The sequence below is a fragment of the Parasteatoda tepidariorum genome, chromosome 11 (assembly GCF_982258835.1).
Source record: "Parasteatoda tepidariorum strain Cologne lab strain chromosome 11, Ptep-v5.0, whole genome shotgun sequence".
Classification (NCBI taxonomy): domain Eukaryota; kingdom Metazoa; phylum Arthropoda; class Arachnida; order Araneae; family Theridiidae; genus Parasteatoda; species Parasteatoda tepidariorum.
The window spans coordinates 63,712,189-63,736,138 of NC_141765.1; the positions used below are offsets into that span (position 1 = coordinate 63,712,189).

General features: G+C 27.7%; 1 protein-coding gene across 1 annotated transcript; it reads left to right on the plus strand.

Moving 5' to 3' along the window:
* Nucleotides 1–3,993: 3,993 nt before the first annotated feature.
* On the plus strand, nucleotides 3,994–20,293 carry LOC107456718 (translocon-associated protein subunit delta). Its single transcript, XM_087155486.1, has 6 exons — nucleotides 3,994–4,212; nucleotides 5,325–5,443; nucleotides 6,853–6,927; nucleotides 8,474–8,563; nucleotides 13,301–13,366; nucleotides 20,137–20,293. The coding sequence occupies exons 1-6, from the start codon at nucleotides 4,158–4,160 to the stop codon at nucleotides 20,239–20,241; spliced, it is 510 nt and encodes a 169-aa protein (XP_087011612.1). The 5' UTR covers nucleotides 3,994–4,157; the 3' UTR covers nucleotides 20,242–20,293.
* The last annotated feature ends 3,657 nt before the right edge of the window (nucleotides 20,294–23,950 follow it).

Below are 23,950 nucleotides of genomic sequence, written 5' to 3' on the forward strand. Positions count from 1 at the left end.
TGAATAACATTTGCATTATGATAAAAATTCCCTATCAATGTAGAAAAGAATATTGCTTAAACTTTCATCTAATAGGTCTTGTATATTCTTAATGAAAACATGTTGTGAGATTGAATCTTCTTTTTTTTAAAGAGAAAGTCCCATTTAAGACGTTTACACATAATGTTATGTTTGTTTTTTGTTTTTACTATGTTTATAATGCATAATCTCTTACCAACAAAATACAAACAATGGAATTGATTGATTTTGAACAAAAATTTTGTGATAGCAGAATTCTCAAAAAGTAACTGATGGTAGTCAAATTTGGATCATTAATACAAAAAGCAACTTATAGTAAAAAAAGGTGTTATTTTTTTTGTCTCATTTTTGTACGCAATTAAATGTTTGTGCAAATTTAATTTTGAAGAAAATACAATGCTTGCTACTTTTTTTTGGTTTCGAAATTTAAATGTTACCTGAGTTTTTTGACTAAAATTGTTGGTTAGTACATAGTAGCTTTAACAATTTATCGAATCGCTAAAAATTTCTGATGCGCCAAAGTAAAATTATTTTTACATTACAAAAAGTTCTTGGCAAATTTTTTAATAAAAAATATTAAAGACTTTCCCGGTTGCACTCCCTGAAAATATTTCTACCGGTGCCTTTGCGTTTGTTTAAAGTGTTTTATTAAGTAAAATTTCAGATTCTAAAATGATTAAGTTATGTAAGTATTTTTCCATTTAATTTCAGTGAAAAAAGAAGTGAAAAATTGTTTGCAAGTAAGTAATTTGAATATTTTAAAATTTTCCTTATTGTCTCAATTATTACGAAAAATAAGAATTTAAAAATTTGAAATATAATTTTATTTTAATATTTTTGGAAATGAAAAACATAGCTATATTTAAAGAGAAAAAAAAGTTTAAAGATAAATTTTACACTAAATTCAAATGTAAATTTAGCTTGGTAATTATGAACTGTGGTTTTTTATTATAATTTCAGAATATAAATAATGACAATTGCGAAATTACAAAGAGCTGAACGACTTTTATAAAACATGTTTTACAAACTACCAAATTCAATTGAGATTTTAATAAAATTGGCTGATTTCCAAAAAAAAAAAATTAAGAATACATTTTTAAAGACTTGAAAATTATTAATGATATAAAATACAACAGAAAACCCCATGTCTGAAGAAAAGAAAAAAATAACATGAAAAGTTGTAATATAGTATTATTTCTTAAATAAATTTGAAATATTCAAGAATTTAGCTGAACATGAGATATACTTTTGAGAAAGAGGGAGGAAAGTGGATGGTAGCAGAGCACTAATATAATTTTATTTAGTATTTCCGTATTGCTAAGTAAACAATGCATGGATAGCCATTATAAAACTACTGTTCTATGTTTTACTGCTTCACAGCAATGCAGAAAATTAAGTAAAATTATATTGCAGAATTATTCTACTGCCATCCAAATCTTCCTCCTGCTTACTTTAAAAAATAAGAAACAACGGAATTACAAAATCTAATATTATATACAGACCCGGATTATACCTTTCGTAGGCCCTAGGCACAGCCGTTTTCGTAGGCCCTCCCCTCCTTCCCCCACTCCTTCCCTCTTTTCAAATTATATGCTAAAATTTTCTTGCATATTTTTTTTACATTTTAATTAATATGGATTTTAATTTACAAATTTGTTTATCGAACTTTATCTGCAATACCGACATACTGCCGATATTGCAGTTGATATCGATAATACCATTATGATTAGTTCGATCGATAACTATGTAAACACTTCACGTCAACAATACAACAACAAATCAGCAAAGAAAACAGTGAAATTGATAGTGAGATTAATTACAAGAAATATTTATACTACAAATAGCTTCATAGTTTTCATGATACTACTATGGTAACTAAGTGAAGGAAATTAACATTGTCAAAAGTAAATCTTTTGAAATTATGAATGCAGAAGGAATTATGAATGCAAAATTATTATTGAAATTATGAATGCAAATGCAGAAGGAGAAAGATCTTTCTCCAGATTAAAATTGATAAAAAATTATTTGCGTTCAACAATGAATCAAGATCGTTTGGCATCGCTCGCACTTATGTCTATTGAATACGACATTTTGCGTAGTATGGAATTCGACAGCATAATATAAGATTTCGTTGAATCCAAAAATAGCAAAAAAGTAATATATTAGATCATAAGATTCTGTAAAATAATTTATTACCGAAAAATATTATATTTTTATTTGTAACTTCATAATTTTGTGCAAAATGCACTTGTTGTTTTTAAAGCTAAATTATTTTTGTCAAAAAATTTTTTTCTCCCAAGTTTTTCGTTGGCCCCTGAATTTCGTAGGCCCTAGGCACGTGCCTAGTGTGCCTATAGGCTAATCCGGCCCTGATTATATAGTATTAAAACTAATGCAAAATAATCTTACGGCAAGAACTAGATAATATTAGTTTGCATAGAATCTAATATTATAAAAAGCAGAGCAAAAAGTGACCTTTTGTATTCATCGAATGTTAGAAGTTGTGCAAGATAACGTAAAATTTTACTGTTTTCTGATGTTATCTAATATTAGGTGTTTCTTGGGAATGGAACTGCAAACTACATTGAACATAGTTCCAAAAGAAAGCGTCATGAAAATTTTAAAAGTCATTTGTGACCATTAAATGCAAAAAAATGATAGGAAAGGGGAAAATATCATAGTACATTCCTATACCATTGCGCATTGCGAGGAGGAGGAGAGGGAAATAGAGAGGGTTAAGACATGGAACGGGTCTTCTCCCCAGATGGCGTTGCGATTGCAAATAAATTTTTTGATGACTCCAATAAACAGAAGAAGTATTCAGAAATAATATACTTCAACTCTAACAGAAATATTTTTTTTAATAATTAAAATGGTAAAATTGTCAGTTTTCCAATATTATGAGCATTATGACCCTCCTAGCCTGGTTCTATAAGTAGTATTCACACTGCATGCGAAAAATATGCGTCGTGCGTAATCAGTTAAGTAAAGAGAGCAACTAAGAAGAAATTATTTATCGCTTTTGGCGAAAAAGCACCCTTCACAAATTTGGAGAGGGTAAACTAACTAAAATAGTCTCACTGATTTTGTATGTAGTTCGAACGCACGTCTAGAGCACTTAAATATATTGAATGATCAGTATATAGTGAATAATCAAAACAGCAGTTCTTAAAAGCGTATAAATAGTGGTTTCAATATAAATGTAAACAACAAAAATCTAAAACTCTTGACCTTGTATACTTTCGGTAAAGAAGTATACAGCTGTTCACTACAGCGTATTCTGCCAGGCGATATTTTCAAACAGTTAATTTTGCTTTTGATAAAAGAAAAAAATTATATAATTTCTGAGTTCAAATCTGATGTATTTCATAAGATATTAATGATATTAAGTAATTCTGGTGAGTTTGAAGGGAAAATTTGTTTTAGTTATTTGAAAATGTATTGTTGAAAAAGGTCACATGATTGACAGATTTGAAAAAAAAATTGCTTTTTCGGCATTTCTGATTTGGCCTCTTTTTATTTATTTATTACTGTCTGTTTTTGATGCAAGCCGTGAACCATCATACATTAGTATTAACAAATTGTTCGAGCATCGAATAAATTTCATTTCAGAAATTATCATTTAGGTTTAAATTTCGAAGTTGGTATATTGTTAACAAGGTAAGAAATGTTTTATAACGATTCTTTTTTCAAATGGCAATTCTTATGTTTTAAAATGACAGGTCTTCAAAAGATGATTCTTCTTTCAGACAGAAATAATAAATCAGTTAACAAATAAACGTATAAAGAAAATACTGTTCACGAGAACCTAAAAACACAATGATCACGTTGAGAGCCAAATGGCTTCAATACACACCAAAAACAGTAACCCGGTAATGTAGGCAGTCAAGAGCTCGCAGCGTTCTCTAGTGTAGAAAATACCATTTATTCCACGCAGGTTACCATGATTAAAAAACAGATTTTTTTGGTGATAATAAATACAGATAGAAACAGAGAGCCGGAAGCGTGCAACAAAATATGTTCTACTTGTATTGTTGACGTGACGTTGCTTTTGCCGATGTGTATCTTGCTCCTCTAGAATATCTAATTTAAGTCAAAATCTTTAGCAATTAAATTTTATTCATAAGTTTGATTTCAAGATGTCATTAATATTATTACAACTATTTTCTCTTCTCATTTTTCACAGTGCATTAGGTGAGAATTGTTACCATTTTAAAATAAATTTTAAATATCACCGGTTACTTTAAGTTTATTTTAATACTAATTATTGTCTCGGTGAAAAAATTTTGCTATTCTTTCAGATATTTTGATTTTATGGTTTTCTATAAAACTATCTTGTGCTTAAATTGCATTTCAATGCTCTACGTTTATATTTTTTATAAGATATATGATATTAGGGTATTTCTCAAATTGTGCTTTAAAACTAGCCACTTAAAATTGTTTGTAGCCTCCTACTCTAAAAAAGAAAGCCTTGGTATACATTATTTATTTTAAGATTAGGTTCCTTACTTGATTCTGTTTTAAAAATCTTTTCTTATCTGATCCTTCAGCTACAGCATTGAAAATTCATATGTTGGTCTTTTGAAAAAATTACAATTTCTGTAAATGAGCAAAAAAGCTTTTTAACTAAAGTATTTTTATTGCTCATAGAATCCAACGTTAGGTTTTGAAAGTTTTTGATAAGCACCAAAAAGAGCATCAAAAACTGTTTAAAACTATCAAAAACCTGTGGATATAGTCACACATTTGTAATGCATGCAAAGACATTTTATGTAAATTAATACAAGGGAAAAATGGGGTACAGTGGACCAACTCCTTTTAAATCTATTTCTATCCAGTTTTTTTTTTCTTTTGCTCATATGAAGCTTCATAAATGGTAGCATAGTACTAGTTATATACAAGTAAAAGAACTACATGGGAAATACCAAGGAATCCATTTTGATCAAATTTTAACTTTTGAGCTGATTAAAGTAATTTTTTTAATTTTGTAGAGATTGAATTACTCCCTTTTAAGTATTTCCAGAAAAGAAGTATTGTAGCTTCTATATTTTTTGAAATTATTTGCATATGTATAGTATGTATAAATTTTCAGTATTTCTTTTGCTTCCACATGAGGTACAGTGGATCAATATTCACTGTTCCTAAAAATCTTTTGAAAACTTGTTTCTTTTGTAGTTTTGGTAAATTTTATTTTAAATTATCCAATAATTTAATTCCAAAATGTCTTTTTCATTCCATAAATTCCTTAGCGCAGTCAATAAATCTGAATAGTGAAAATATTGCATAGTGCTTTTTGTTTTTGATAGGTGAAATATGTAAAAGTCCGAAAGTGGAGCAAAATACTTATACAACTACTGATGGCATGGTGGTGTCTGAGGTTGCTCTCATAAGTGAAATTTCTGTTTCTTGTACTCCATATGTTAAGGTAACTAATTTTATTACTTTTAATGTAAAAATGTATGCATTGTTATATTTTTCTAAAGATTTTGCTTCTTTTTTTTTCTTTTGTTTAAAATTTTTTGCTTTCTGAAACGCATGGTTAATAAACAGGAATCTTTCAACGGAAATAATGCAGTTTGATAAAAGTTTACAAAATGTTACAAAAATTAATTTTAATTAGGAAACTGAGTTTGAAAGTACAACAATTTTTTATTCATTAATAAAGATATTTTCAAGTTGAAATGGTATTTAATCATTTAAAAACTAGCTAGTTGTTCCTCAAAAATCCTAAAGCTGCTTTTTATATTAGTCTGTAGGAAAATTTCTTAGTTGTTTTCTCATTAACTATAAGTTCAAAGCCTTAATTGCTATTTTTGAGGAAGAGAAATTTTTTTTTTTGAAATTTTACTTACTCTCAACTATTTTTAGTGTTGTGAATATAGTGAAAAAAAATTTAAAAGTATTTTAGGAGGTTAAAACTAGTAAATTTCTGGCCCTATTTTATCAATAGACCTTTTTTTCCCTTTTAAAATTAAAAATATTAAAGTTGGAAAAAAATCATTTAAGAAATTTTTAAAGAATATTAATAGAAATATTTTTAAAATTATTTTTTCGAGACGTTTTTTTTAATCGGAATTTTCTATTTCTGACCTTTGTCCATAAAGAGCTAAATAAAAAATCATTCATAAGCAAAGGGACATGTCCTTGCCTTACATAGAATTAAACAGAGTTTATGGTAATTTATTGCTGAGAATGGCTAAATGCTGGGTTAAGAATGAATTTACTATTTTCATAAATTATTTATCATGTTTTTGTTTTTATTTTTTAAACAAATTATATTTTCAGTTTTGTTTATTTTTACATTAAAATGTATTGTATTGTTAATTCATATTCAAAGAAGTAAATCTTTAAAGTGTTGTTTTTATGTATCACAAAACATATTTTAATGGCCTTATATGTATCAATTATAATTCAATCAAGTGACCAAATAATGCCAAGTTTTTCTTTTTGTTTATTTCTTTGATGATTTAATAAATAAACTAATAAAAAAAAAGATATGAGATTTAAAAAAATACAAATATTTTAAGTAAATTCTATATCATAAACATAATTTTACATCGAACATAGCAGTTTTAAACTTCAATAATTTGAGTATATAAATGTCTTCAACTTATAATAGTTAAATTAAGGTTTTAATATAATTGTATATCTCTGCAATAATATATTAAAATTATATTTATTGAAAACCTCACTCACTTGAAATTCTTTAATTAAAATTAAAATAATTACAAAAATTTGCAATTCTGATATTATACCAAAAGTTTTATACTTAAACATGAATAGTTCAATCAGTACTATGATTTATAGGTGATTGTTTCTTTTTTTTTTATGCAGGAACTTGCTTTATATGCTGAAAAATCTGGTAAATCTGTTCCAGCTGTAAAATCTCCTGATAATTTAAAATACCAGGTAGTTTTTCAATATATTTTGTAATTGTTTGTGTAATGTAGTAAAAGGAAATTTATATTTCATTTATCATGATTTGATTTTTTGTTCATTATAAACTTATGTTCATATTAAGATATAAATATATTGATCTTCGTCATTAAAAGGGGTATTTCAATGTTCTGCACGTAGTAATTATTTTTGTCAAGTGTGTGTACTTTAAGATATAATGCTGTAGCTTCTAAAATTTACACTTTATTCTATATATTTATTTTAATACTTAAAAAATTTGGAATAATGTTTTTTTTTATTTTTTTTTTTTAATGTAGTGTTGAACTTACAACTTAGAATAAAAGAGAAAAAAAGAATTAATAATTTTGAACGATTTCAGCCATGTATTATATTCTTGAAGTAAAATTTTAATAACTTCTATTGGAAGCAAGTTGGCGTTGCATTTTGTCTAGCATTTCTTGTCTGTTATTCAAACTAAAATGATTTAGTGGTGAATGATTTAGACTAATCCCCTTATCAGTCACCTTAGTAGTTATTAGCGTTTTCAAGGACTGACAAGAGTTGTAAAATCGTAGGAGCTAGTGGAATCAGAAAAACGAAACTGCAATCCGCTTCATAAAATAATCATATGTTTAAATTAATAAACAATTCTTTTATTTTCTTTATTTATAAAAACACTATTTTTAATTAAAGCAGATGTGATTCCACATCACGAAAAACTTGCAAATGATACCACACTTCCAAGGAGAATTTATTCAAAAGAAAAAGATTTTATTTTTATTAATCGATGTCAAATAGATAAATATATTTTTCTTTTTCATCTTCTGTACACTGATATGCATGTGCAATGCATTTTCCCCACCCCCTCACAAATCAAAGAGAAAACATGAAATCAGCATGCCTCTCTTTTGAGTTTGATTGATGGCCTAAAAGAGAAAATAAAACATTCCTCCCTTCCCTGCCTCCTCTCATTCTAAAGATCTTCCAGGTCAAGAAAGAAATGATGTTTCTCTGGGTAAACGGGGAAAAAAAAATCTTCCCTTCCTCACAATTTCCTCTACTCAACTTCAAGGATGAGTGCAATTTCCGCTTTTTTTTTCCATAATCGTTCTAGTTTAAAATGGCGGGAAAACTGAGCAAACTTTTTTCTGGTTATCTGGATACGGGATAAATGTTTCTCTACTGTATTGTTCTTTTTTTAAGAATTTGTAATCTAAACTTGTTTATGATGCTTTAAAATACGAGTTGATAAATTATAAAGTATGATTTTTTTGATATATTTTATCAGATTTCTATGTTATATGATTCAGTTTGATATATTTTATCAGTATTTAAATTATAAGTTAGCTCATATTTTTAATTATTGCTTTTGTTTTAGAAGAATGTAATCAAATAAATTGCCATAAATATGATTTGCTTATTTGCAAAACAAAAATATTCCTTTTTTTTTTTTGTCTTTAAGTGGAATTTAATAGAATGTAAATATTTTAGAATTTTTTTCTCTCTTTCTTCACATATTTCTTTTTATTAAATCTGATGGAATGAAATATCTTTTCAGTTCAGCTGGACTGAAAATGCAGAACAGATATTTAGTGGTGAACATGGCGTGAAAGTTTATGATGAAGAAGGATATGCTGCTATCAGAAAGGTGTGTTTTTTTCTTATAACATCTTTTAGTTTTCTTGTCCCGAATGAGATAAACAGTTTTAATAAATATTCCCTTTACAGACACTTGATAAAGTTGTAATTATTAAAATATTATGGGGACTGAAAAGTAATGTCGTTTCGGCGAGTTAAATATTTGTTAGTCTTAAAAACCAATTCATTTTATTCTATTCACCTTCAATCCGGCATTGAAAGGTTGTTGCTAACGAGGATGAAACATTATTAATTAAAAATAAAATCTTGGTAACAGATATCAAATGCACCGAAATGACATTACTTCCCTGTTACCCTAGTATATTAGAAGGAATATTAAGATAAATATTGCAATGCTTGAGTATGATATCTAATAGATATATGAGTGCATGTTTATATATATATTTATATATAGATATGTATCTATATACATGCATGCATATACATACTTGCATACACTACCGGTCAAAAGTTTGCGAAAATTTTGAAATCTCCAAAAAAAAGTTCTAAATTCAAATGTTCATAGAACTGCGAAAAATCATTCAAATTGCATAAAAATTTGTTATGTTCTAAGGTGAACCCTCTACAGTTAGTTACATATGATCAAATTGCAATACTTTGTTTTTTGCGAACTGAATCCAGCTTTTCATCACGGATTGTTTCTATGGTGAAAAAAGTTGTTAAGTTTGAACACTTGCCAAACTTGCAAAAAAATTTTTTGTACTTTCTGTTAATAGAAAATAGTTATTTGAACACTTCTATGTAAGCCCTCAAAATTTCAAATCGATTTGATTTTTTTTGACGAAGTTATAGAATTTTGAAATACATGTGTACTTTTCTCGATTTTTAAGCATTCCACATATGCGGTCCTTTGGTCTATACATTACGACCAAAGAACTTTTTAATTTTAATGTTTTCTATATTTTCAAATAATTAATATTGATTATAAAACAAATATTCTTATTTATTATTGTAATTATTATTACTACGAAGAATTTATTATGAATATAACTAAAACAATATCTCATAGATGTCACATTTCATCGAAAATTTGTTTGTTCTTGCAAACGATGCTCTGATATTTGAATCGAAGTCAGTTATGGGACATTTTACAACAGGAATAGAACTCTATATCACTTGAAGTGATTAATGGTTTATTAGAACGAATGCTATGCATATGTAAGGCTATAATAAAAGCAAGAGTTGGATAGTTCGAGGAATCTAAGATTTAAATGTTAATTTATTTAATTACAAAATACGAATAAGAGTATGTTAAATATTTGAAATGTTGTAAATAAAATAGTTTAATAAAAATGCAAATTTTTTATACTATTGTTATTATTTTTTCAGAATTATTTATGTAATTATTGTTATAATTTTTTATTTTAATTTAATACATGTAAAAACTAATACATGTAAGCAATAAATATAAACAATAATAATTGCAATAATGAATAAGAGTATTTGTTTTATGATAAATATTAATTATTTGAAAACATAAAAATTAAAAAGTTCTTTGATAGAAGATGTATAGACCAGAATACTGCATATGTGGAATGCTCAAAAATCGAGAGAAGTACACATGTTTTTCAAAATTCTATAACTTCGTCAAAAAAAGTCGAATCGATTTGAAATTTTGAGGGCTTGCATAGAACTGCTTAAATAACTATTTTCTATTAACAAAAAGTACAAAAAATATTTTTTGCAAGTTTAGCAAGTTTTCAAACTTAACAACTTTTTTCACCATAAAAACAATCCGTGATGAAAAGCTGGATTCAGTTCGCAAAAAAACAAAGTGTTGCAATTTGATCATATGTAACTAACAGTAGAGGGTTCACTTTAGAACATATCAAATTTTCATGCCATTTGAATGATTTTTCGCAGTTCTATGAACATTTGAATTTAGACCTTTTCTTTGCAGATTTCAAAATTTTCGCAAACTTTTGACCGGTAGTGTACATGTTTACAGTGGTTATCGATAGTGTACAACTGTTTAAATTGAATCTTTTGTGAATGTAAATTAATTGCCCCCCACCCCCATCTTTAAGTATAAGAATACATAGGTTATTGAGGCGGGAAGAAGTTTGATATTTCTTGAGCAAATATGATATTACTGTACATATGAGTTAAATGAGTTTATTATTACTGCTAAACTACAGAAGCCATATTAGTCTTGTTTTCTCGAGTGCTAGTATGCTTAATTTTTGTTATGTATTTTTTTACACCTGTATTGTAACTTTTGATGATTATTAAAGGTGCACAAACTTGTGAAAATTTCAATTATAGTTAATATATGCCCTAAAATGCATTTAATTGTCTTTGGTTCAGTGTAGTTAAACTCCATTCAGTCCATATTTATATTTATGGTGAAGCAAGCAGCTGTGATTTCTTTTTAAATTTAAATTGATTGTTAAATGAATAAAATGTTCACTAGGTAATTAAGCATAGTAAAAAATAAATGTATTGGCATTTTTGACCCATTGTATCTGTGTGTCTTGCAAGTTAAATCTTAAAAAGGTTAGACCTATTAAAATAGACTCTTTAATAATTAAAACAACATAAATTCCAATAAACCCTATTTTTCTGCATTTCCAATAGTTTGAATGTTAGTTTAATTAATTTTCCTTACTTCTCCATACATGAGGTGGGGTACTAGGTTTAATTTCCTCTTCTGTTTTTTGAATCAGAAAATATTAATCTTTATTTTTCTTAAAGTAATGTATTTTTGAAAATGGAAGTTTAATGTGTCCATAGAAACATTTGCAGCTCTTTTATTTATAAATTTAGTTTTTTTTTTAAAACATATTTTAAACTAGATATCCCATTTTATACAACTTTCCCTAATTCATGATGAGAATAATACTTACTGTGTGGTACTCATTCTATAATACAGATATTTATCTTAGTACTTTGACTTAGTTCCTAAACCAATTTTTTTATAGCCTTTCCCTAGTTTTTTTTAATTTAATGCTAATTTTACAAATGAAAAAAAAGACTACAATTAGGAATAGCGTATTACTAGTATCTAATATAATAGAATAATAACTCTGTCTTGAGAGAAATATACATTAACACAGCATTTTGAGTCTGAAATCATTTAGTTATCAAAAATTCCACAATTTAAGAATTGAATTAGAGATGTTTTTTTTTAAAGAAATTTTGTAAAACATTGAATAAAAAGTAAATAACCTAAAAATTTCATTTACTAAAGATGATTGTTTATGGATTTGGGAACAAGCAACTTTATTTTTGGTTTAACTTTTGAAAAAAATAGTTTTAAATTTCACCTATAAAGAGGATTTTAATTTCAATAGAAAAATGTGTGAAGTTAATATTTTTCTCTAAAAAATTGTTAGTTTCTTTCTATTCCTAGAGTATATATGGACAAAGTGCAAGTTTGCATGTTGATCTAGTTTTTAATTGTGAGAATTCAACTAAGTTTACTATCAAAAAGTGTGTTTCTGGCAACAATATAATATTAGAAAAGAGCTCTTCTGTTTGTTAGTGCTGATTTATATTTGAACACTTTATAGCAGTTCTGCATTTTGTTCCAATCAGTTTTTCATTTAAATAATAGGAATAGTTTAATGAATTTTTCAAAATAACTTTTTATTTTTCTGGGATTCTGCTAGAATTAGGAAAATAAATGTCCTTTAAATCTAGGACTTCCAAATTTCTGTTTTTTTTTTCCTCTCTAAAAAATGGGTTCCTATTAAAAATAATTTAAACCTAGATCTTAAAGGTAGGCAAGAAAAGTAAATTTTCTGATTAATTTGTAACTGAATCAGTAATTATATATATATTTTTTAGTTTAGTCTTAACACCATGAATAATCTATGTTGGTTATTTTTCCAATGATTCCTTATTATTATTACTTTATTTTCGCGGTGCAGGATTATGTATTCCAGGGGATGTGTTGTAACTTTTTATATGCATCTACGATTTTAGCATATATGATATGCCATAGTGTATAAGCAGAATCACTGATCATTCGTTAATTTACATTTAGAACATTTTTGAATTAATAATTTTAAATAGTCATGACATTAGACTGGACATGGCATTAGACTAGACACAAATGCATATTTATAATAAATTTGATTACTGTACATAAAATCAATATTTGTGTCTAACAAAATCTTTTTTTTAAACTATTCAAAAGAAGTAGAATTGTGCCCAAATATATCAATAGCTGGAAATCTCATATATCCTTATTCTTAGAATTATGTTCATCTTAAAGACTTTAAATTGTTTCATCCCAAAACAAAGTGGGTTCCCTTAGCAGATTTTATTTAAGGATAGAAATCCGAACTTATTTTGTTCCATCAAATGAAAAAAAAAAAGGAAAATTCTAACAGAGTAAAAAATCATTTGGTTGGAAAATATTTTTTTCTCCCTCACCTGTTGAACTTTAAAGTTTGTGAGGAATTCAAAATCTTTCAAAAAAAATTATCTACTTGCATTAAATTGAAGTTCCATTTATTTTTTGCAGAAAAAAATTTTTTTTTCTTAATTAAATACTTAAGAGTTTAACATGAAACTTAAATTGTAATTCATATTATGAAATTTACTATCCAAAATAAATATAAGTCTCTTAAGTATATTGTTTCATTTTTTATTTAACTTAAAAATATAAAGTATTCACTAACACATTTTTATTGATACTTATAAATGTGACTAATTTTATTGTATGTGCTTTATCCTCAAACTGTTTTGTTTGATTTAATTTTATATTTTTTATATGCAGGCACAGCGCAACAGTGAAGATGCATCAAGCATTCCATCTGCATTTTTCCTGTCACTTTACCATAGGGTAGGTATAAAACCTGATTTAATATTCTGAAAATTCAGGAGACCTTAGCTTAGATCTAGAATATTTTTTTTCTTCAGTAATATGCCTGAAATTTAGTATTTTCTTTATGATTTTATAACAGAAGTTAATGATCTTTATCGAAAGTAGTTAGGGCTCTATAAAATATGCAGCAATATTTTTGGAGCCATGCAACACTGATGCCGTGTGAAAAACTTGACAAAAGTACAAAAATTAACCTGAGTAAAAGAATCAATAATTATTATAGTGCTAATGAAAATTTTTTAAAATATAATTACTTTACATCATCTGCTGAAAGATCTTAAAAGCATTGTTTTTATTTTCATATAAATGAAATAGACCAAAATGCAATACTGTGCACCCCTGAAATTAGTTCTGCTTTCCGGCATTCAGTTACATTTATATTCATTTTTGTTTTGTTTTTTTACAATCTTGGTGCTTATAGTATACAAAAAAGAAAAAATAACAATTTTCAAAACTTAGGCCTTGGCATTTTTTAAACAGCTTACTCAATGTTAATTGTCATTTCACTACAGTTTTAGTCCAACATTATAACTACAAAAACTCCATTGTTATTTTCCTTAGTAGGATGTATCAACACTGAGTTGTAATTTAGATCTCAAATTAATTTTATTAGTATAATCTTGTTTGAGTCACTAATATTATTAAGTTAGTTATATATAATCAGTCAATTATATTATAAAATCGGTTATGTGCATGTCAGTTTTGTGCAATTTTTATAAAAATACAAGGTGCAGCAAAAAAAAACTGAAAATCTATTTTCATTATAAATTTACGTAAAATAAACTTAACAAAATATAAAAAATAATAAGAAGAGTAGACTTTTAAAAAAATAATAATTTAATTGTTTTCAAAGTAGCTGCCTTTTATAGCAATGCAGAGATCCAAATGCATGTTGAAATTCTCAGCAATGGATGCAAGTCTTTTATCTTTAATCTATCCCATTCTTGCTGAAGCGATTGCTTTAGAGAGTCCTAACTTTAGTGTGGTTTAGTGTATTCCCTAGCATAAGAAACTTAATTTCTTGCCTGGAGTTTTGAGTTAGTTGCCTAAATATTTCTATAGCAGATCTTTTGCTTGACATTGTAAAAAAGCTGAAAAATAATATTTATACTAAGAGATATATTGAAAAAAATATTTCGTAACTGAAGTGGGTGACAACACACACATATTATAAAAAAAATAGTTTACTTCTATTCTGTGATGCGATAACTTTTAGTTTTTTGCCACACTCTGTATAGTGTTATAGTGCCTGCCACTTCTTAAATACACATTTATTCTGAGACAATGTTTAATTTTATAAAGCAACTGATTTTATATACTGGCATATCCAAATTTTAGAAGAAAAAATAAATGGCTTCTAGGTTTAAATTTGCTAATGCACTGAAAGCTAAATTATTTAATGCATTTATATTTTATTTTTTTGTTTTATTTCACATTTACTTTTTAACTAAAATTTATAATTTAAAAAATATTAGTGTATTGTTTTTTGATTAGCAGAATTTAAAATAATTCAGATTCATAATTTCCTTAAATAAGTTAAGTTAATTTAAAACATATTTTGTAACTTTCAAATATTATCTCATATTTTCTGTAATGTTTATTGTAAGTTTATTGTTTGCTTTTCTGATATTGATTCTATTCGGGAGGACAGGATTGGAACTATTATTTCTTTATTCTCCAAAACAGACTTCTCTTTTTCTTGGAATTTGAAAGGATTTTTCTCCTGAAGTTTCTAAATTATTATCTCTTGATATATAGTGTAAAATATTTCATAATGCATGCTAGCACCATGGTTAATCTTTAACTATTTTTACATTTGATTGTTGATTCATTTTTAATCTGTAGCATGTGTTCTGGATGTACAAAGAAAAATAATTATAGTTTATTTTTATGAAAAAATTCACCTGTTTTATAATCTTCAATCAATATCTCCTTTACTCTAATTCTCAGCTGATGCAGAATATGTATCTTGCTGTTCTGTTTACTTTTTTTAAAGCCAGAATTTCTAAATAGATTAGCAAAGTCTTGTGTCTTTATGTAAACAGACGTGCCAACTCTCCCGCATTTTGCGGGAGTCTCCCGAATTTTGAGTTATTCTCCCGCCCTCCGGAATTGATTTGAAAAACTCCCGAATTTTACTGCGATCGACGGCCAAACTCAAAATTACCTAATTTTTCCGCGAGTGAGAAGGTAAGTTTTTCTTTCAGCTTGAATTCCATCCCCTCTTATCAAACTACCATCTGCCTGAAGCGTAGCTGAACATGCTTTATTTCCCCCCCTCTTCAACGTTACCTCTAAAAGCACTCCTATTTCACCCGCCCCCTTACACTGGGGGCGGGTGAAATTTTCCTCTTCTTTCGTGTGGAGTTGAATGCAATGACGTCACATGTCGTTATCGAGTGACGTCCGTTCAGGAGTGGGGAAACTCGTACTCTCGATAGTTGGAATTGATATTGTATCTTGCTGTTTTTATAGTTTTTAATGCGTATTTTTCCACGGTTGGCAACAAGCTCGTAAACTAGCAACGTGATATCAATTATTCGTTTAGTCTTCGTATATTTTAAAAAAAAAAAAATTCAAGGATGTCTTAAGTCGAAACGGAAGTATGGATCAATTTCAACAAATCATGTACCAATGACTTTAGCAAGACTTAATTGCGGAGAGCTAAGTCTGCAACTCTTTTTTTCATGCATACAGTAGAGAACCATTTATCTGATATCCAGATAATCCGGAAAAAAAATTTGCTCGGTTCTCCCGCCATTTTGAACTAAAACGATATGAAAAAAAAGAAGCGGAAACTGGACTAATCCGTGAAGTTGAGTAGAGGAAAATGTGAGGAAGGGAAGAATTTTTTTCCCCGTTTACCCAGAGAAACGTCATTTCTTCCGCGACCTTGAAGATTTTAGATCTTTATTCTCTTTTAGGTCGTTAAACTCAAAGGAGTGGCATGATGATTTCGTTTGCTAGTTTGATTTACGAGGGGGTGGGGAAAATGCATTGCACATGCATATCAGTGAACAGAAGATGAAAGAGAAAAATATATTTATCTATTTGACATCGATTAATAAAAATAAAATGTTTTTCTTTTGAATAAATTCTGATTCTTTGGAAGTGCGGTATCATTCGCAAGTTTTTCTTGATGTGGAATCACACCTGCTTTAATTAAAAATCGCGTTTTTATAAATAAAAAAAAAAAGAATTGTTTATTAATTTAAGCATACAATTATTTTATGAAGCAGATTGCAGTTTCGTTTTTCTGATTCCACTACGTTTTTTTTTTTTTCATTTTCATGATAAATTTTGCACTCAATAAAATTATTTGTATTACCAAATTTTTTCATAAGTTTTTTTTTTTTTTTTAAAAGTCCGTTGATCTTGCCTTGTTCTAGGTTTTAATATTTATGCTAGTGCCGTTTTTTAACTATCGTTTCGGTTCGATAATTTTCAAGTGTTGTTTTTATTTAGATTAATAGGTTTTCCTTTTATTTTCGCCCCCCCATGAAATATATTGCGTTATTTAATCATTGGTTTTGTTTATTAGTTGATTTAGGAATCGTAATTATTTTTTAAACTTGTTTTTCTTGTCTAAACTTGCAAATTTTTTTATTCTTTTAAATTTTATTTTTCTACAATTTTTTTCCTTTTTAGATTTAGGAGTGCTTTTCTTTTTTCTCTTACTTTAAAATGTGTTTACATTTTTTCCTTGTTATTTGGGTTTGATAAAACATCGATTAACGACACTTTTTTGTCGATCCAGGAAACCGGGAAATTAAGACATCCGGGATAGCGATGGTCCCGAGCATCCCGGATAATTGGTTCTTTATTGTACAGACATTAGTATTGAATTGGTTTTTTAAAATAAAATACTTATTCAATTTGTTTATTTTTTAAAAGTTTTTGTGTATTTTTATTACAGTGTCGGGTTTTTGAATAATGTTTTATTAAGGAAATGGTATTTAAAGAGTATCTACCTAATATAGTTTTGTGTTGCTAAATCTGTGTTTAATTATTTTATTTCCATTTAATATTTTTAAACAATTATTGCTCTATTAGTGTGTAAAATTTCTTGCATTCTTATATGTAATAAATTTTTTACTTAAAATTCCTTAGAAGTGCCAAATGTTGCATACCATGCACCTTTTTTTACCCCTCCTGAAATCTCCTGAATTCTTGTTAGGGAAACTCCTGAATGTTAATTTTGCTAGGTTGGCACGTCTGTGTAAAAAATAAATTGCCTTTGACAGGGAAATTTTACAATCATGCACATTTTTGAATCATTCCAGCAAAACAATTTTGATTTCTCTTGATTTTCTTTACATTCATGTCCTATTAATAATTTTTTTCTCTTTTTCATTTCATCAGAATTATTTTTTGCCTCTTTTGGAATGTTGAAAATTGGCAGCTTGAGAAGTTTTTAATTTAGTTGCTACTCCATGTTGACTACATTTGGGAAGTTTGTTATAGATTTGTAGAATTTTAAATTTATCTTTGACATGCAAATCTTGCTGTTTAAGTATGCTGCTAGCTAACATATTTTCCTCACTAAATGTAAAAATGTGCCATCAACTTTTATTCTTATCTGAATCATAGTAGAACATGAACAAAAACTAATTAAACTTGGTCAAGGACCGTTGTGATGGCTTTATACGTTTTTTTTTTTTAACTGAGAAGGTTTATCTTATTGAGTGATAAGATGTACCAATACACACAAGACTGGTTTGCTGATGCGTGATGGTATGTGATACTGAGTGTTGGTGGAAATGCAATGAATTTCCCAGATTCATAAGCAATTTTTATATTAATTTTTAATGATATTCCTCCTTATTTTATTCTTTTCTAAATCTGACTCTTCAATCTCACCGATAAGTGTAAAAATACCTCTGCCAGTGGTGGCTGACTGGAGTTACTTATCTGTATTTTACAAAATTTGAGGGGAAAAATTTATTAGTTATGAGACAAGAGAAAGTTGATTTATGTCATGTCCCTTCCAAGAGTTTTATTTTATAAAAGCAGCTGCAATAATGATTTAATTTATGGATGATTTTGATATTGTAGTGATTCTATTATTGTAAATTTAATTTTTAAACATAGCCAATATTATAATTGACTAGTCATCTGCACCTACCAACTGGTCTGCTTGCATGAACTCTTCACATCCTGGCTCTATGTTGTTTCCTGTTGCTTTTGACAGAGTTGTTCGGATTCTGAAGCATTAGTATTTTAAGTTCAAATTAGAGGATTCAAAATCATTTTCGGACTTGCTTGCAACAGCCAGTTGGTATAGCTACACAAACCCACGGTATACCACTATACCGTTGGTATAGCTTCACGGTTCCACATTGTCCACCTGTATTAACTTTCCCCTTTGTGGTTTGATGGCACAAAAGCTGTAATCAGTTTGTGATATGCCAAATACTTGGTGGGAATTTGCATTACTGTCAATTAGACTAATTAACACTGTCAAATAACGAAAACTCTTTTTAGTTTATCCTTATAATTTAATATGAAACATATGGTTCACATTTGAAACTTTTTATTTTGGTTGGAATGTGTCTTTTGCATTATTGTAAACCAAGTCAGAGGGATTACTACTACTAATTTACCTGATAATTACAAAGCATCAGAATAAAACGTTCTTAGTTTTCCCTTTATCTATTAAGAAACATTTTGCCTTAATTTGAGACCTCTGTCTTATAGGCAATTTTTTACTTAGCATAACTTTCAATTGGGTTATTACACAAGTAAGTAATATCAAAATGAAACTCTTTTTAGTTTTTCCTTGCACATGATATAGAATACATAGTTGAAACTTAAATCTTGGTAAAAACATGCTATTTTACATAACTGTCAGTATGCTAATTAATCCAATTATTACAAAATATTAAAATGTAACCTTTTTGGTTTTACTATTTATCTCATAAAGAACATAATTAGCTTTATAATTTCAAATGGAATAGGAGAATTGGTAAGGAGTAAGTGAGTGAAGGCCTTGTCTCTTAAGTAATAAATTAGTTAGGGTCTGTGATGTGATACAGAAAATTTATTATTGTTTATTGTAGCAAAAAATTTAAAAAAAGTGATTAGAAGGAATATTTCTTTTATTTTTTCCAAAATAACCAATATTTTTCATTTTTGTTTCTTTTTAGATTTTTGATAACTAAATTTCTAAAAAGAGGTTTTCTTAAAAATCCTTGCATCACCATACATGCTAATCTTTTCACTTTCTGCAGAAAAAACACTGTGGACTAATCATAAAGATGTGGTTCCCAGTAGATCACTGAAGTCACGCATCACTGGCAGCAACTAGGTAGATTCTTTGATCAGCCGGTAATGAGGCCGAACCTCATTAAATCTTCCTATTATAAAGTGCTCAACCTCACATGCAAGTCTTCAGGCTACCAAAGAAAGCCATTTCCTCTGTAGAGGATCAAAATTGTAATGAGTAGTCTAAGACCACATGTTTGCTAGTTAAGTAAGGTACTACTTATTGAGGGTGATTTTTTTCCAATAATTTATAATTAGTGAAGATTAAAATCATTTTAAAATAAATTACATTATTTTTTAAAAAAAAGCTTTTTTTTTTAAAAAAAGTTTTTTTTTTTAAAAAAGTTTTTTTTTGTTTTATTAATAAATGCCTTAATATGCTGAATCCTAATTCTGTGATATAACTTTATCAAATGTGAATCATTGAGAATTATTTCTAATTTTTAAAATTGCTTTGTTTTTAGGGTACATATTATGGTCCCATGGTATCTACTGAATTCATTGCTGCTGCTACAAGTATGGTCCTATGGTATATTGCCTTTACTCAAAAAGCAAATTTATGTTCTTGAAATTTTCTTAATGTGTACTTAACGATGATTTTAATAAATTTGTAAATAAAAATATTGTCTGCCTTTTTTGCATATTTTTATAGCACTAAATACTAGATGCCTCAGAAATAACTAATTTGAAAAATATAAGAAGAACAGTGAAAATATTTAAATGCATGGTTTGATTTTCTGTATTTTTCTCAGAAATGCTGTTAATTTATTCCCATAAACTGCTGTGAAAGCTCAATGTAATCAGTGTGGAATATTATGAGAATTCTGCTGTTCCAAGATCTTAATTTTAAAAAAATTACTCTTATTCACTTGTTTTAAAATTTTTTTAAATCCAATTTATTATATGCACTCAGCACAAAATTTAGTAATACGTTTTGTACATTTACCTCAAATAGAACTTGAATAAACATCTTTCGTTTTATTTTCACAATTTGAACTAAGGCATCGAACTCGTTTACACTTAACTTGTTGTTCGTCGTTTTCAGTGGTTGCTTATACACCTGTGATATTTTTTTCTGTTAGGAGAGAACAAATTTTTCTCGGATCTCTTCAATTAAGCCTTGAATAAATTGGCGTCTACTAATAGACTTTCCAGTTGCAGCTTTGTATAAAACCCAAGCATTGATATCAGCTAGGTCCAAAGTGCTGTTTTCACCAAATTTAGTTGTAGAAAGCAATGGTATCAGGTTAATTTTTTGAAATATTTGTAATTTCATCAGTTGGATGAAGACTGCTTAACAAAGCATTTTTATCTTTTCCCCCTGATAAACAGTTAGATTGATGTCCTTATGAGTTAGTACAGCAGTCTAATGCAATTTGGATTTGGACACTTTTACGGAGACTGGTATTTCTCTTAAGCATTTTACAGTTCCTACAAGGCTGGTGTTATCGGATTTTAATGCCTCTGTAAGTTTCAATGTAGTAGAAATGTTATCTGTAGTAACATTTCTACTCTTGTTCTCATATGAACTTATTAGTCACAATACATCATGTTCAGAAAGAGGAACATTTGATGGACACTGGTGATCTTTCCCAAGATGTGGGAATCCATTTATCAGTTATTTTGAGTCAACATCTGGAGAGTCATAGAAAAAGGAAGTACGTTAGTTTCTCTCTTGATTTTCATATAGATTAAAATCTTTTAAGTTGGAAAACTATGGAACTGAAAACTACATTAAATATAGTTCTAAAGATAAACACCACGGAAATTTAAAAAAATATTTTTATTAAATAAAAAAGAAAAATATTAAGAAAAGGGAAAATGTAGTATATTCCTAAGCAACTGAAAAGAGGAGGAGATGGAAGGGCTAAAGGCATGAAACCGGTCTCTCCCCAGATGGCATATTCGAGCGTTGCGATCGCCAATTGAGAGAAATAGGGTTCGAAATATGTTCAAATGATCACCGGTTGGAGTACCGATAAAAAATATTATGGATTAAAATAATGATCATATGATAGTAGAATAAAGTACTTATTAAATGTTTGTGGGTTCGAGTACCTATAAAAATAGTGGATTGAATTATTGATCAATTTATAGTGGGTTCGAATACAAAAAAATGAAAACTGGTTCAAGGACCAATAAAAAGATGGAGGGTTTATTTATTGATAAAAATAGATTGGAGATACGAGAACCTGGCCAGGTTTTAAAGTGTTAAATGATAGCGGGTTCTAGTAACGAAGAAGAGATAGTGGATAACTGGAAAACTATCTAGATCATGTTTACCATTTGCGTCCACAAGTGGGAAATTAATAAAACTTCTAGGGCTAGGATGCTGATGACAATTTTTATTTTTAAGCCCTATTTGGCTGCTTTTCCTGCATAGGATATCATTCGTCGGTTTTGAGTCCTTTCCCCCCACTTTTTGGTTATGTTTCAGTAAACCATAAATTTTGAATAATATTTATAATTTTAAGAGCATTTAGCATGTGGACAAATTTCTTTTCTTACAAACTAGCCTTAATAATTTTTATTATTTTAAGTATTTTTAACTAACAAGTGTTAATAGTGTTTTTTCAAGATATAAGAATTTGCATTTGGGCACTTTTACTTTCTATGTTGATTTGTGATAATTTTTTTTCTTTTGCATCTTTTTTTAAGATAATCAACATCCTAGTTCTGGCAATGATCTAGTATAGTTTTTCAGTTAATTCAACAGTTATGTAAATAATTAAGGAGCACTCTCAACACTGAAAAAGAGTATATAAAGTAAATTAAAAATAGTAGCATAAACACAACTTGCTTCTTATTTTTTAAATTGATCCTGGTTATTTTATTGTTTAAGACACCCATTTTTTCTAAAATTTAAATACCTTTAAAACAAAATTTCTATTATTCACAATTAAAAATGGTAGTTTTATAACATTGCTTTACATAGTTTTCTTTTGTGATCTTTTTTTATTATTTGTTTCTCTTATACATTTACTCTCATATTCATCTTGTACAGCAGCTACTTGTTCCGACTTTCTAGTGAATAGAATTTCCTGAATCACCTTTTATCGGACTAAACTCCTTCTGATAAAATTTCTCTAGTTTTAGTTTAAAGGCATGCAGATCAATACGGTTGCAAATCTCTGCAAAAACAGAACTTTATTCCCTTGTTGTTTCCTCATTTTGGACCATGTATATTATTCATTAAAATGATCTCTTTAGGTATTTTTTTTAAAATTTCTTTTTTGCTTTAATATGCAATAAAATATTAAATTGGTTAATGGTTACTAAAGTTTTTATTATTTAATTTGAAATGCGTTCACAAAGAACTGGAAATTAAAAAGATTATTCGAAAGTCTTTGAAATATACAAAACAAAGAAAAATCACACGGTGAAGGTTAAAAATACACAAATTAAAAACTAGACATTTTTAAAATTGTATAACTTATATTACAGAATCAGCATAATGGAATAAATATTTAATTTTGCTGTTCATTTAAAACAAAATTAAATTTTTTTAACCAACTATTATAGAGACAATATAAAAATTTAAACAGTAGCTTTGAGTTTTAAAAGTACATATTTTGTAAAATTTAAAAGCAAAATGATGATGCTTAATATTAAAATAAAAAATAATTATTGCGATATAAAAAAAGATATATTTTTCTTGTGTTTTTTAATTAGAATCCTATTTAAAATTTTTAAACATAGCGATATTTATATCAATTGAACGCTCAGGGAAAAAAAGAAGCAGTAATATATTTTAAGTAAAAAAAATTATATTGTATGCAAAAAATAACAGTAATATATAAATTTTTTAAATATATTGGCTCTCATAATTGTATGATAAAAAAATATTTTGCAAATACGAGTTACAAACATCAAATAAAGTTCATTCTGTTTAAATGAAAGTATTTCATTCTCTCTATTTTTTGAGTGCGCTGAAGTTGTTTAAGTGCTGCCATCTAATGTAAGTCAGCTAAACTAGCTTTTATAGGTCTTAAAATACAGAAAGAAAATACTGTGACAGAGACAATGTAATTTCAATAAAATAAAATTAAACACGCTTGTTGAATTTTGTCTCGCAATAGTTTTGAAGGTTGTAAAATCCATACGTACAATATTTGAATTGAAAACGAAATGTGACCACATTCCTCAAAAACATTAAATATTTAGTTGAGAACATCCAGCTTTCAATATGCTATTCATAATATTTAGTTTTCAAAAAGTTGTAGTTTTAAGGTTATTTTTGAATATTTTGGTACAGGAAAACTCTTTATTCAAAACTAG

Coding starts and splice junctions, on each gene's coding strand:
- LOC107456718 (XM_087155486.1), top strand. CDS start 4,158: ATGTCATTAATATTATTACAACTATTTTCTCTTCTCATTTTTCACAGT. Junction 4,213..5,324: donor CATTTTTCACAGTGCATTAG/GTGAGAATTGTT, acceptor TGTTTTTGATAG/GTGAAATATGTAAAAGTCCG. Junction 5,444..6,852: donor CTTGTACTCCATATGTTAAG/GTAACTAATTTT, acceptor TTTTTTATGCAG/GAACTTGCTTTATATGCTGA.